General features: G+C 44.1%; 1 protein-coding gene across 1 annotated transcript in view; it reads left to right on the forward strand.

Moving 5' to 3' along the window:
• Positions 1-411: 411 nt before the first annotated feature.
• Positions 412-13,056, forward strand: part of tns3 (tensin 3) — a 36,307-nt gene continuing 23,662 nt past the window's right edge. Inside the window, exons 1-6 of the mRNA XM_084369910.1 lie at positions 412-789; positions 8,326-8,493; positions 8,715-8,765; positions 8,866-8,988; positions 10,224-10,288; positions 11,340-11,423. Of these exons, the coding sequence (XP_084226036.1) occupies positions 8,344-8,493; positions 8,715-8,765; positions 8,866-8,988; positions 10,224-10,288; positions 11,340-11,423 (473 nt within the window). The 5' untranslated portion in view covers positions 412-789; positions 8,326-8,343. The remainder of the gene's footprint in view (positions 790-8,325; positions 8,494-8,714; positions 8,766-8,865; positions 8,989-10,223; positions 10,289-11,339; positions 11,424-13,056) is intronic.

Below are 13,056 nucleotides of genomic sequence, written 5' to 3' on the forward strand. Positions count from 1 at the left end.
AAATTCTGGGCTTGAATCTCTTCTCTAAAACTACACATTGCCCCTTTAAGAGTAAAAACATACAGCTTATGCAGAAACCTCAAATAATTCAGTCTGCGCGCCTTTTTTCTGCGCCTGTCGGTATCAACTTGCAGAATTACACTTTGACACAAAAAGCTGATTGTATTCCTGCAAACTTTGTCATTGTCTTTAGATGTGTAGAGGTTTCTTGTTGGGGCGGGGGGGCTGGCTGGAGGAAGTCTCCGTCTGCGTGTGAGGGGTGTGGGTGAGAACAAACGGAGAGAGAGGCAGAGGGAGGAGGAGGAGGCCACGGAGAGGGGGAGGTAGGGTGGAAGGGGGAGGGAACAAGGGGGAGACAGCCCTAGCGGCGCAGTGGGAGGACTATCCCCATGCCAGGACTTGTGGCGGCTGCAGCGGCAGCCTGGACTGGAGGAAGTGCGCTGTGGTGGGGGGGCTGAGCAGCAACAGGAGCAAAGCGGCGCGTCTGGATCCGAGCACAGACTTCCATTTTTATCACCGACAGACATCCACAGATAAGAGCCGAGGAGGAGAGCACCGGGTCCAGCTGGGACATTAAAAAAAAAAAGGAAAAAAAAAAGTGAGCTCGGCTGCAGATTCCAGCAGAGGAAAAGAAAAGAAAAATGAGCCTCTCAGCCTGCATGAAGCCTGTGTGACGGGCTGAGGGCTCTGTGAGCAGGACTTTAAACCACTCTTCCTCTTTCAGCAGCTCTGACTGACAAAGAGAAACACAAGAGGAGACGCAGAGGAGATCCAGAGCAGTTTGAAAAGGTAAGTCTGAACTTTTCCACCGTCAATCATTAGCAAAGGGAGGGTTTGTTTAAAAAAAAAAAAAAAAAAGTCGGGCTGGTCAGTGCTTAAAAAAACAAAAAAAGCAGGATTAGAGCTCCACACACTGCAGCACCTCACAGAGAGGTTTTCTCTTGCTCAGTCACATCTCATTGAGTTTGCTCATTTATTCAAAGAGCAAAACAGGCCACTGCTCTCTTTATTTACTTTGGCTCTGAGTCCTGTGTGTGTGTGTGTGTGTGTGTGTGTGTGTGTTTGTCCTCCAGCTCCACCAGCAGCACTCTGGAGACAGAGAAGGGAGTCATTCAAACTGAGCAAGCACTGATCTTGTGTTTCTTTTTTCATGTGAAAGAGTATTTATTTACAGCCCCTCGACTTGAGCTCCCTAAAGCTCGACTTGACCTCTTTGAGTCGTTTTCTTTAGCTTTTTAGACGAACTGTGTTCTGCAGCGGCTATAATTTGGGGGTTCCTGTGCTGTCGGGTGCACTGGAGACCCTTTTTATAATGTGAAACATATGGGGGCCATTCTTGTGGAAGACTTCTCCGTAGAGCTCCTCGAGAAACAAGTCTTCTCCGTCCTTTGTCGACTGTTTGGACTCGTCCCTGTCGGTGGAGGAATGATGGAGACGATCAGAACAGGAGACTTTTTTTTTTTTCTTTGCGCTACAGCTGCTGCGTGGTATTTGCGGCCTTAGGGCTATGTTTCTCAGGCAGCCATTGTTGATGACATGTACAAACGTCCTTACATCACAGCAGCTCCTCTTCTTCACCCGAGTCTTATCAGTCCCTCCCTTTCCTTGCTTGGAAATGAGACACACACCTGCATTTACACCCGCCCGCGCACCTTCCTTCCTTCCAAGCAACATAAACCATGCAGGTTGTTCCGAACAGTTTGCAGCCTAAACTCTTTCAAGATTAGCTTTAATTACAGACCCGGAGAGGCAGGAGAAACATTTTTTTGAACTGGCAATTACAGCTTTTGTTGGTGGTTCTATTTTGAGGTCAGAGTCGTATGAACAATATCTGCCCCTCAAGGCGAAAGAAAACCCAAAGTGTCAGTTTTTTTCCTCGCTGATAACAGCCGGCGATTACAAAAGGACTGGAGGCGCGGCTGATGAATGAGGCATCCTGATAGTGTGGTTTGGACAGGTGGGTTGGCAGAGGGCTGGGGTTGTGTACTGTAAGCAGAACACTGTGATCTAACCCTGGGAGGAACAGCATGGGACCGAGCACTGGGGCATTTTCACTTTGTCACAGCGGTGCCACGGCCACTTGGCTGACATGTGTAAGCCATTAAACGAGAGAGAGACGGAGAACCTGGAGAAAGGAAGGAGAACGAAAGCAATAAAGGGGGGAAAGAATGGCGAAACAGAGAGATGGAGGGAACGCGAGAGCGAGAGTGGGAACGTAATCCATTTTGGGACGCATTCCACTATGACCTTGGGATAGAAAACGGTAATTAGGGAGTACTTTTAGGAGCCTTATGGGCGCACGGATTTGCTCCGAGCCAGGGCTGTCATTTTTATCCCCCCTTTCGAAATATCCCATAAAAACGTGGGACAAATACACGTTAGAGTTCCAGAGTTACTGAATAAACTTGCTAAAAATACCCAGCTTCCCCCTCCCGTGGGTTTGATTTGTTCAATAGTTCTCAAAGTTTCTGTTTATTTCAGTTCTTCGGCAGTGAACGGGTGTCGAAGCCACAGCGTAAACATATAGGGCCCCTGACAGGAAAGGGCCAGAACAAACTGTGGCCTTGTCCCTCTCTTCGGGGCCCTTCAGCCAGCCTGTTATGTCACTGTGGACATGTTATCCCTCAGTATGAGGCGCACGCTCGTGCCAAGTATGAATACAGGGCGGTTTGGAACAGCGAAGCTGATGGTATCAAAGTTATTAGGTGGCTATTAGATGTGAACGCTAAATACCGACTGGGAGCTGCAGCCAGAGGGCAAGAAACAAATCGGTTCTGGTTGACCACTCCTGTCATCTGATGGAGCTGTAAACAGGCATGAATAGTTCTTTTCATGAGCCGGGCAAACAAAGAAATAAAGCTAATGGGGAAAAATTGTAGCTAAATTTAGTAAAAATGTGTATAGTAAACAGTGAAACAGTCCAGCAGTCCCCCCCCTGCAGGCAGCCAGACTTCCTGAAGCATTTATGGCACTTTAGGTGTTACTCAGGTTTGCAGACAAACAGCTCAGGAGATCATGAATCTGTCCAGAGTCTCCCAGAGAGACAGCGGTGTGATGTATGTGTAGCTGCTTTTTCCATAGGTGCAGAACAGAGCCAGTTCCTACATGCTGGGCTGGATGAGCTTTATCGCCCCACTTTGAGCTCTAACTGGAGCTGCAGAGGCAGCTCTGCAGTCTGCACCAGAGAAGAGTTGGTGTTGATTTGCAACAGGGGGGTTCGGTGCTTTTTGGAAAAGTGTTCATATCATTTTTTTTTTTCATTTCAGACACATTATTTCAGTTTTAATGGACCTAGAATAATATTTAAGCTGTCACAAAATGGAGGCTGTTGCCACAACACGTCAATCATAAAGTCGACGCCAGAGCCAACAGAAGCAATTCAGTTTGATTTCAGAGCGTGTTGGGGGGAAGGGACGCCTTGATTGCTTTCATATGTGTGCGGACGTAATGGTTGTGGACATTTAAGTTTAAGTGATTGCGTCTCTTACTGATTTGCAACCCGTTCAATTACATATGGATTAATCCATTACTTAGATTAGACTAAAGTTAGGTGGTTGCAGCTTCTCCAAGGATTTTTGGGGGGACTTTTGGCGCTTTGACGGTAACTTTTGGTGAGAATTTGTCATAATTTTTTATAGGGAAGAGAAATAGGGCCACTGTTAACAAAAAAGGAAGAGTTCTGACTTTGTTTTTCACAATTCTTCTGCGAAATTCTGACTTAAATCTCTATTTGAGTGCCAACTTGTCAAAAAGGGACTCTTTGGGATTGTAGGACGGGTCGGCCGCCATCCCAAAGCGTCAGTTTTTGAGGAGTTGGGAACCCAGAGTGAAAAGAAAATACCTTTTATACCCACAATTCTGAGATTTATGTCAAAATTCTGGAAAAAAAAAACAGTGGCCCTAATCCTCTCTGTATTTCTGACATTCTCTTGGACTAAACATTGAATACATAAAATATTCGATGCATTGATTGACAACAGAAATAAAAGTTGCAGCTGATTAAAGGTTAACTTCTTTCTTTCATTACCGCAGCGCTCGTACCCCCGTCTCATCACTGACGCTGTCTTTTACCTCACAAATATGTAAAAGCAATCTGCAGGATGATGGCCACTCTGCAATCGCTAATGGAAAACGCAGTCAGGGAGTCTGTAGACATGTAGCAACCAGCTTAATCACATACAAACAAACTTTCGCGTAAATGGATTTCGGCTGCTCTGGCTCAACCCCTGGCAGACGATTTGCGACAGACAAGCATGCAAGCTTTTTGCCAACTGTTGTCACCACAGTGGACTCGAAAATGAAAACAACTATGAGGTCACCGTTCACATGATTAGGCCGTGATTTAACCCTTGGGGCCTGACGAACTCGTGGTGGCTCTGAGACAGTTTATGTCCGACTACACGATGCCGTCTGCTTTCATCTTGTGCTTCACCTGCTCGTACAAAATGGAAGATTCCATACGGTGCGGTCCAGGTGAAGGGTGTGGCTCCAGGAATAGAAACGGGCTTCATCCCAGCACTTTGATATCCTTCCCACTCTTATCTTCCCTGCATTTCTTTTACTCATGAATGTAATGTTTAATCATTCGCAGCGTTGTCCTGGATAACTGAATGAAAGGCATTTGGAGCCGGTCCCAAGTGATGGTCATGCATGTGTGAACGTGGCTGACAGCACCCACGCAGCCTAGTCAAGCTCTTACCTGCAGGGGTTGGAGCTGGGGGAGCCAGACACACCCTAATCCCCCAACATCCTGACCTTAGCAAACCTGTCGCAGCTTGCCCACGGCAGACCTGGCAACCCGTTTTTTCTCCAGTCTCTCCTCGCCTTCCCCGCCGCTCTACCAGCCTTTGCTCTCACAGTGCCATGGGTGGGCTCGGGATTTGAGTTCCTTGGCACTGCTTATTCTGCCTTTGTGAGCTAATGCTGCGCCTCAAACCAGGAACAAAAGCAGTCAGTGCAAATTAAAGACCAATTATCTTTAGTGCGTGCTGGGGCAAGTCGCTCATGTTAGCTTGAATGATGAGTGGGAGAAGTGAGTTGTAGGAAAAAGGATGTTGGGTGATGCAGTGTTTTGCATGAATGATTCATGTGACATTAATAAGCGTCAAGTCGATGTTTAGAAGGATTGGGATTTATGGATGGGATTTATATTATAATGTGATATATGAGCTACTTGTGCATCTATATGGCTTTTATTTGAATTGGTTGGAACATTTATATCTCTCTGTTTAGTTACCTTGAAATCAGTTATTTGATAATTTAACTTTTTTATAATTATGCTTATTTGCTGTATTGCTGAGAATTAGATGAGAATATGATATCATTGTCATGTATGTTTGTTAAATATGAAGCCAATGCCAGGAGCTGGTTAGCCTAGCTTAGCATAACGTTTGGAAATGCAGAAACAGCTAGGCTGGATCTGTCCAAAGGTAACTGGACAAGTAACCCCCCCTGTAAAATGTGTTGTTTTTACGCTTTGGTTTTTGTGTTAAACATGTGAAACATTTCGTGTTAAATTAATGCTTTAGATATTCTCGTTGGAAGATGTTGTTACCTTTGGTCAGAGCAAGGCTAGCTGTTTCTCCATCTTTATGGGAAGCTAAGCTAAATGCTACTCGCAGTAATGTTGTGTTAGCTACTTTTTTGCATCTTTACGGGTTTTATTTGAACTGGTTGAAATCTTTATTTCTCTTTAGCTACCTTGACATTAGTTACTTAATCAGTTATTTAATAGTTTGACTTTTTGATAAAAAAAAAAATGCTTATTTGCTCTCTTGCCAAGAGTTGGATAAAAAGATTGATTTCACTTTTAATGTCTGTTTGTTAAATATGCCACTAATGCCAGCTGCTGGTTAGCTTAGCTTAGCTTAGCTTAGCTTAGCTTAGTTTAGCGTAAAGACTGGAAACAGCGGGAAACAGCTAGCTTGGATTTAGTTAACAAAATTAGCCTACCAGTAAGATAGTATGTAAAAAAAACAAACGTTAACTGTGCCTGACTAATGAAGATAATGCACATAACCCCCTCTAAATGTGTTGTTGTTTTTACACTTTGGTTTGTTCATGTTTTAAACGTGTGAGATATAACATGTTAATTAGTGAGCTTCATGCGTAAGGAGTTTTTTGCCTACTACCTAAGAGAGCGGTATCATTTTTTTATCCAGCTCTTGGCAAGAAAATGAATGCTTTTCACAAAAATGTCAACCTTTTAAAGAATTCCTTTAAAGCAGATCTTTATACTCATCAGCATCAAATTAATAAAGACACATGTTTTCACACTCCTGGGTCAAATGGAGGTTAAGTGTTGGTTAGATACCCTTCCAGTCTCCCGTTAGCACAGTACTTTGACACTTCCAAAACATCACTAAGCCTTCTTCCCATGCCCCTGCCCTGGAGATACACAGAGTCTAAGTACTGGCCCGACCTGTTCATTAATTTCCCATTAGTCAACAGTTTTTTCCTCAGAGTCTCAGGGGAAATAGACTAACCCCACCATTAGTTCCAACAATCCTGGAGGACCTCCTGCCCCTGCTCCCACCACCTCCACCAACACAAAACAGCCCCGTTTCCCCGAGAGATGACCTCTTCATACACATGGCCTCTTTCATTCCGCTCTGAGGGTTGGTTTAAGCTGTGGCCACACTGTCTCTGGTTTATGGCTCCCTCTCTGCCTCCCACCCCTTCAAAGTTTTGGGCTGTTGCCTGCAGTCATTGCAAATTGATGGACACATTCTTGTCTATGGATCATTTTAATCACAACAAACAATTGGAGTCATTCAAGAAGGATGATGGTATCTTTGGCAGCTTGAGGAATGTGTTTCTGAGTGTGTGCTTGTGCTCGTGTTTGTGTGAGATCTGAATCATTTATCAACCCCTATTGATTACTTTTACCTTACAAACTAGTGTGAATCAGTTTTTTCAGTCTTTGATATAGAGCTTATAAATCTGATTTTGACAGGGATAGAAGTAGAGCTGAAACAATTAGTCGATTAATTAATTAGTTGTTCGACAGAAATTGAAATTGCAGCATTAGTTGCACTGAACTTTTTGTTACATGCCACCAGCTTCTATAAAGATGGAGGCAAGAATTCAACCTCCCACATAAAGAAAAGAGAAAAACAAGAAAATTGATTCATATAAGCAGAAGATACAGTATTTTCTGTTTTCAGAAGCTAACAAGTAAAAGACTAAATGAAATTACAAATGACAACAGTTGTCTGACAAGTTAAAAAGTAAAACATTAAAAACATAGTAAGATTATAAGGGAGGGTTTGATGCTTCTTTAATTAAAAGAAGTACCTTTTTCCCTTCAGCTGGCATTGACAAAGGAAGCTTTATTCAAATTACCCAATTAACATTTGAATTTATGAAGATTAACTGGTGTTACAACTAAAAGCCTCCCCAAGCTGCCTTGACACAATACCAAGAGTTGCTCGAAACACACATAAAAATCTTCAAAGCCTCGTAAAACATTGTCCTGCACATAAAAGCCATCAAAAACAATAAGAAAACAACATGTGAACACAAAATATGCAGAAATCCAGATGATGACTTTGAATAGCTTGTTTATAACAATCATAAACCTGGAAAATATTAATTTGAAAACAAACAGAAGGAAAGCACAATTAAAAAAAAACTGGAAACGGCAACGGCTTGTTAGAAAACGATTAGTTGTCAGTTGACTTATTGATTAATCGACTACAAAGCGTCAGCACTTTGTCAACACTGTGCCGTTCTCTCGCACAGAGCATACAGAGATGACTAGATAAGAGAGTAAGGGATGTGTCTGTGGATGTGGTGGTGTGAGACAGGCTCTCTCCAGGCCACCGCTGCAGGAAGTGCACGGCCATGAGGTCACAGGGACACGCCAACACTCAGGGATTTACAGCAACTGGTTTCAACCGGAGTTCTTTGAAAGTTTTCTTTGTCTTTGTCATTGTTGCTCCAACTGACTGACTGACGGACTGACTGACTAGATTGCTGGTGTCAATCTTTTGATACCACTGCACTGTGTCTCTTTTTGCAGCAGAGATAAGTAGCAATCATCTCTCACATGCTCAAAAGCCCTTGATATAGTGTTTCTTTTCAACCGGTACAGTATGTGTGACGCACACTGTTGACCGTTTCTGAGCAAACAAGACACCCTCTGTCATGCAATCTGGAACTGAGGTCATTCTCTAAAGATATCTGCGGGAAACTCGGACACAATGACTAAAGCTGAGGACTTTGACCGTCAAATATTGACTCGAGCAAAGTCACCTGCTTTAAAGCGGGAATAGTGCGAGGTAACTGAACCCACATGTGTCTCCGTCTCATTATTTCTCACAGGAAGCCACAAGAGTCAAGATGGAGGAGGGTTATGAGCTCGACCTGACGTACATCACAGAGCGTATCATCGCCGTGTCCTTCCCTCGGGGCTGCTCGGAGGAGATCTACTCTCACAACCTGAAGGACGTCACGCGAATGCTCAAGTCCAAGCATGCGGATAATTACCTGGTCAGTGCTCGCCTGTGTGCCGCTCGCTGTCTCACCTTGAAGTCAAGTGTCAAAGTGCAAACAGTATTGATGTCAGGGCTGATGGGCTTTCATGGGCTATTGACATGAGAGTATTGATCTGGAGGCACAGTTCATCTTTCACCCGTGCTAATTTAAGAAGCAGAATGCAGTAATCTTAGAAACATCATTAGTCATGGGCTTTGTTGCATTTTTCTCTTTAGATCATCAACCTGTCAGAGAGAAGACACGACCTCTCTAAAATGAACCCCAAGGTAAGTTCGGAAAACTTTGATCGGCTGTGTCTAAGCAGCTCCAGCAAACATTGATTGATGATTCATGGGTCGATGTTTACAGTGAGTTCTGCGATTTCAGACCCTGGATACAGGCTGGCCGGACATGCATGCTCCACCTTTGGATAAGATCTGCACCATCTGTAAGGCCATGGAGAGCTGGCTCAATGCTGACCCTCTTCATGTGGTTGTTATACACTGCAGGGTGAGCATCTACAGCTTGTGTTGATTTCAGTTTAGCTTTAATAATGTACCCTTTTTTGTTTAAACTCCTGAAAACTTGACTTATTAGGCTGCTAAAAGTTTTTTGCTTTTATGTATAATTTTGAAATTTATTTTTGAGTACACGATAATAATGACACCATCATTGTTTTGGATTGGTTCCCTATAAACCTTGCTTGCACAATGTTATTTTCTTTGCCACCGGGCATGAAGTCTCAAAAAATGAAAGCTGACTTCACTTTAAAGGTGCAAAACATTAGAAATTAACTGAAATTGTTAACAGAATGTAAAGAATGACAGTGTTGATGTTGTGTCACAGATGTCTTTGTATCGTGTTACAGAGATGCCTCCTGAAGTTAGCATGCTAACCAGCAAGCTTCGACCCGCCCTGTCTCGAAATGCTAACCTCAAGAGGCGATAGTCTGATAGTATGGCTATGCCCGATCCCGCCCTGTTTTGTCATCCTGGTCGGAGCTGCTGTAAATCGCCTCTGTACTGTATTCCCTGTTGTCAAACTGACCTCCATCGATCTTCCACTGAGGCTGTGTTCGGGCCAGGTATGGCCATGTTCTCCGGGAGGCTTCTCAGACCGGTTCTGTTGGTTGGCTCCAGTTCTGGTGCCCATTCCACCACCCCACTGCATCCACCCAAAAACCTCCTCATCCAGGTGGTCCAAGTGGGCAGTCTGGGCAGTCATTTAGCTAATACGTCCGCTAATTGCACTGCCAATGGAGCTTACTAGTTAATTACACGTACACTTGGCAGCAGTTAGTGGTTACTTCAGCACTTCAACAAGTATATCTCTATAATGTTAAATATTAATGAGCAGCAATGTAAAGTTAAAAAAAATCTTAAGGTATTTTTGAATTTTAACACCCGTCTTTGATTGGCTGTGACCAAATAACCCGCCAACTCTCACCATATGTCCTGGTCAGTCTTAATGATGCACGCAAATATGTGACACCCCCATTTTCTAAATTAGCCGTGCCCACTTCAAAGCAGTGTGGAGAGCACAGAGAAGAAATAAACACAAACGTGTCATGTGAAAAACACCAATGCTGTTCTAATTACGGCAGAAAAAAGTGTGCTTATGTAGGATCCCATCGCTCACAGTTGGAAGATGACTTAGAAAACAAGTATGTTGGGCGTTTAAAACAGACTAAAACCACAAGTGCTGCATGTGTAGTGACTCATCTCCTGTCTGTCATGGTTCTTTAGGGCGGCAAGGGTCGTATCGGAGTCGTCATTTCATCCTTCGTCCATTTCACCGACGTGTCAGCCAGGTAACCACTGCAGTGTGTCACATTTTCATGTCATGTTCTTGTTTTCCCTGAATTCGTCAGGATTTGTCAGAATATGAGTGCGCCCACCTTCTGTCGGCTGATATCAACAACAACCCACAACAGTTGACGAAGACCACAAGCAATGTCATTACCTAACCGCGGATGATTTATCGTCTCCCTTTTAATTGAGGGTCAAGGTGATTCAGATTCAGTGAGTCAAAGAAAAGTCACCTCTTTTCAAATCTGAAAGAAAACCCACACAATTTAAGCCATGAATCACCCCGTATTGAGTTGCATGAATCAACCAGGAAACATGCAAGTTACTGTAACTGCTTCTGGCTACAGTGTCAGTTTCATGAAATCTATTCATCGAGAAGAAAACCAAATTTTCTAGCCATTGTTAGCCGTACAAACCCAGCGAGGCTGGTGCTTCACTGAGCCCTTAAGTTAAGAAATGGAGCAAACATGAGGAGAGGCGAGCCTGGTGTTATGCCACTAGGTAGATCCTTTCTGCACACATCGGCCTTCGATTTGTGCTTCCCTTTAATGTTTGTGTCCCCGCTGGAAGGAAGAACCGGGTCGGCAAGGCGAATGTGAAAGACAAAAAGAGGTAGAGGAAGAGATAGGAAAACAATGAGGCAGATTTACAATGGAATAGATTCAGGGGGCGGGGGGGTTAGAGGGAGAGGGCCGACGAGAGAGAAACAGAGCTGTGGTGAAAAGGCTCCAGCGCCTGTTGGTTTTAGGTCTGTCTGAATAGCAGAGCTGTGCACACACTCTGGCCTCTCTCTGTCCTCCTCTCCCCCTCCGTGTTTACTTAAGGCTGCCATTCTCTTCCTCTCTGCTGGAATCCCCTGTCTCTCTGCTTACTTTCACTGTTGCCCATTATGCATGTCTGTGTGTGTGTGTGTGCGAGTGTGTGTGTGTGTGTGTGTTGTCCTAATTTAAGTTAGGGGTTAACAGCATTCAATTATAGAGCAGCGGAGTGTAATCGCTCTCTGGAGTCATAATTGCCTAAAGTGTTTAATGTGTCTCTCTGTCTCCCTCAAAGTGCTGATCAGGCGTTGGACCGCTTCGCCATGAGGAAATACTATGATGATAAGGTCTCAGCTCTGATGACACCTTCGCAGAAGCGGTAAGACCCAAAACTCAAGCACGCCCTGCTGTCTAGCAACACGCGTTGTTTGGCTGGCGCGTTGTTGACGACACATTCATGTCCCTGACCCACCTGATTCAATACAAAACTTTGCAGTTCCCGGTGCTGTTTGTCTATTTTTTCCACTGAAAAGCCTGTCATTGTTGATTATTGTAATGAGAGTGGGACCCCGTGGTGACCTGGCGTAATCCTAACCCTGTTTAACTCACACTGGTGGCTCCTGTGCTTTCTTGTCCCCCAAGTTTATATGAGATAAACTTTTAGCAATGACAATATAGACTGATGAAACAATCCCATTGTTGTGGCGGGGTTTTTGCTGCCTGCCATAGAAATTAGCGAGCATTAAAGAATCATGATCAAAACATACAATCAAAGTCAATATAAACAGCTGGCAATATAACGATTTAGCTGTGGTGATAAAGGTCTGGAATTTTTTGGTCTAGTTATCTTGAAAGAGCTTGAACTTTATTCTTAAAAAGCTGTATGAACCCCGAGCTAGTGCGACTTTGATGCTTGAGTTTTGGAACCGGACCAAGATAAAACTTTTTTTTTTATCTAGCTTCCGGAAGTGTCCTGATGTCTTATCACATCCGTGAGGTTTGCCAGGCAACCAGCCTGAAGTCAGTGCTACCAGCAGAGAAACTTGGCACATAAACCTTTTGTTATCTTCGTCAGGGCAGGGCTAGCTGTTTCCCTCCAATTACAGTCTTTGCGCTAAGCTAACTGGCTGCTGCCTAGCTGCATGTCCAACGTAACGACATAAGAAGCGGTCTTGACCTAACCTTAGTGAAAAGGCTTACTTTCCATAACATTGAAATATTGTTAAGTCTGGGAAAATAACTCTGATGATGTCAGAGTGATGTCACCAGGATTACTCAGTTTGGGCTTGAAGACTACAATAATTATTATTTAGATGAAAGATGAGGACATTTGCCAAATAGGCAAGGTGTAATGCCGCGTTCCAGTTACCACTCGCCCGAGTTGCGCTTACGCGAGAATGTGACGTCATTTCTGGGCTTGTCGCACTTTTAGCGTTCCCGTTTGTCATCGCTACACGACAAGTCGGAAGAACATGGACGCCATCAGGGCAGTAGCAAAGCTAGTCATTGTTTTGTTATTGTTAGCTACATTAGCCTATTTAGCAAACCAGCTCGAAAACACTTTACATTGTATTGCAGGCACAGCAAGACCGTGCAATGCATAAATTGGTGACCGGATTAAAGCAGCAATGTAATCAAGTGTGTAAGAGCATTTAAAATCGACATTAAAACGACCAACGTGGTACAAATACAAAGAAAATACATCAATTATGGGCGCAGCCATCTTTGTTTGTCACGTCGTTTGTCTATCCTCGCTCAACTCGGTGTACTCTCATGAAGACCGAGTCGGACAGTGGATATTCCGACCAAAAGGGGGCGTGCCTCGGTGAAATGTCGCGAGACAGCTGCGAGATTTCCCACTTTCCAACTCGGGCGAGTGGTCTCCCATGTAACTGGAACGCGGCATAACTATCATCATGTTGCATTATGGGAAGTGTAGGATCAAGTGTTTGCGGAGCTTGACCCATACTAGGGGTTAAACACCTGTATATTTCAGCCCTGTGATGCCTTGA

This window comes from Pagrus pagrus (genome assembly GCF_965226575.1).
Source record: "Pagrus pagrus genome assembly, chromosome: 12".
NCBI classification, from domain to species: Eukaryota; Metazoa; Chordata; class Actinopteri; order Spariformes; family Sparidae; genus Pagrus; species Pagrus pagrus.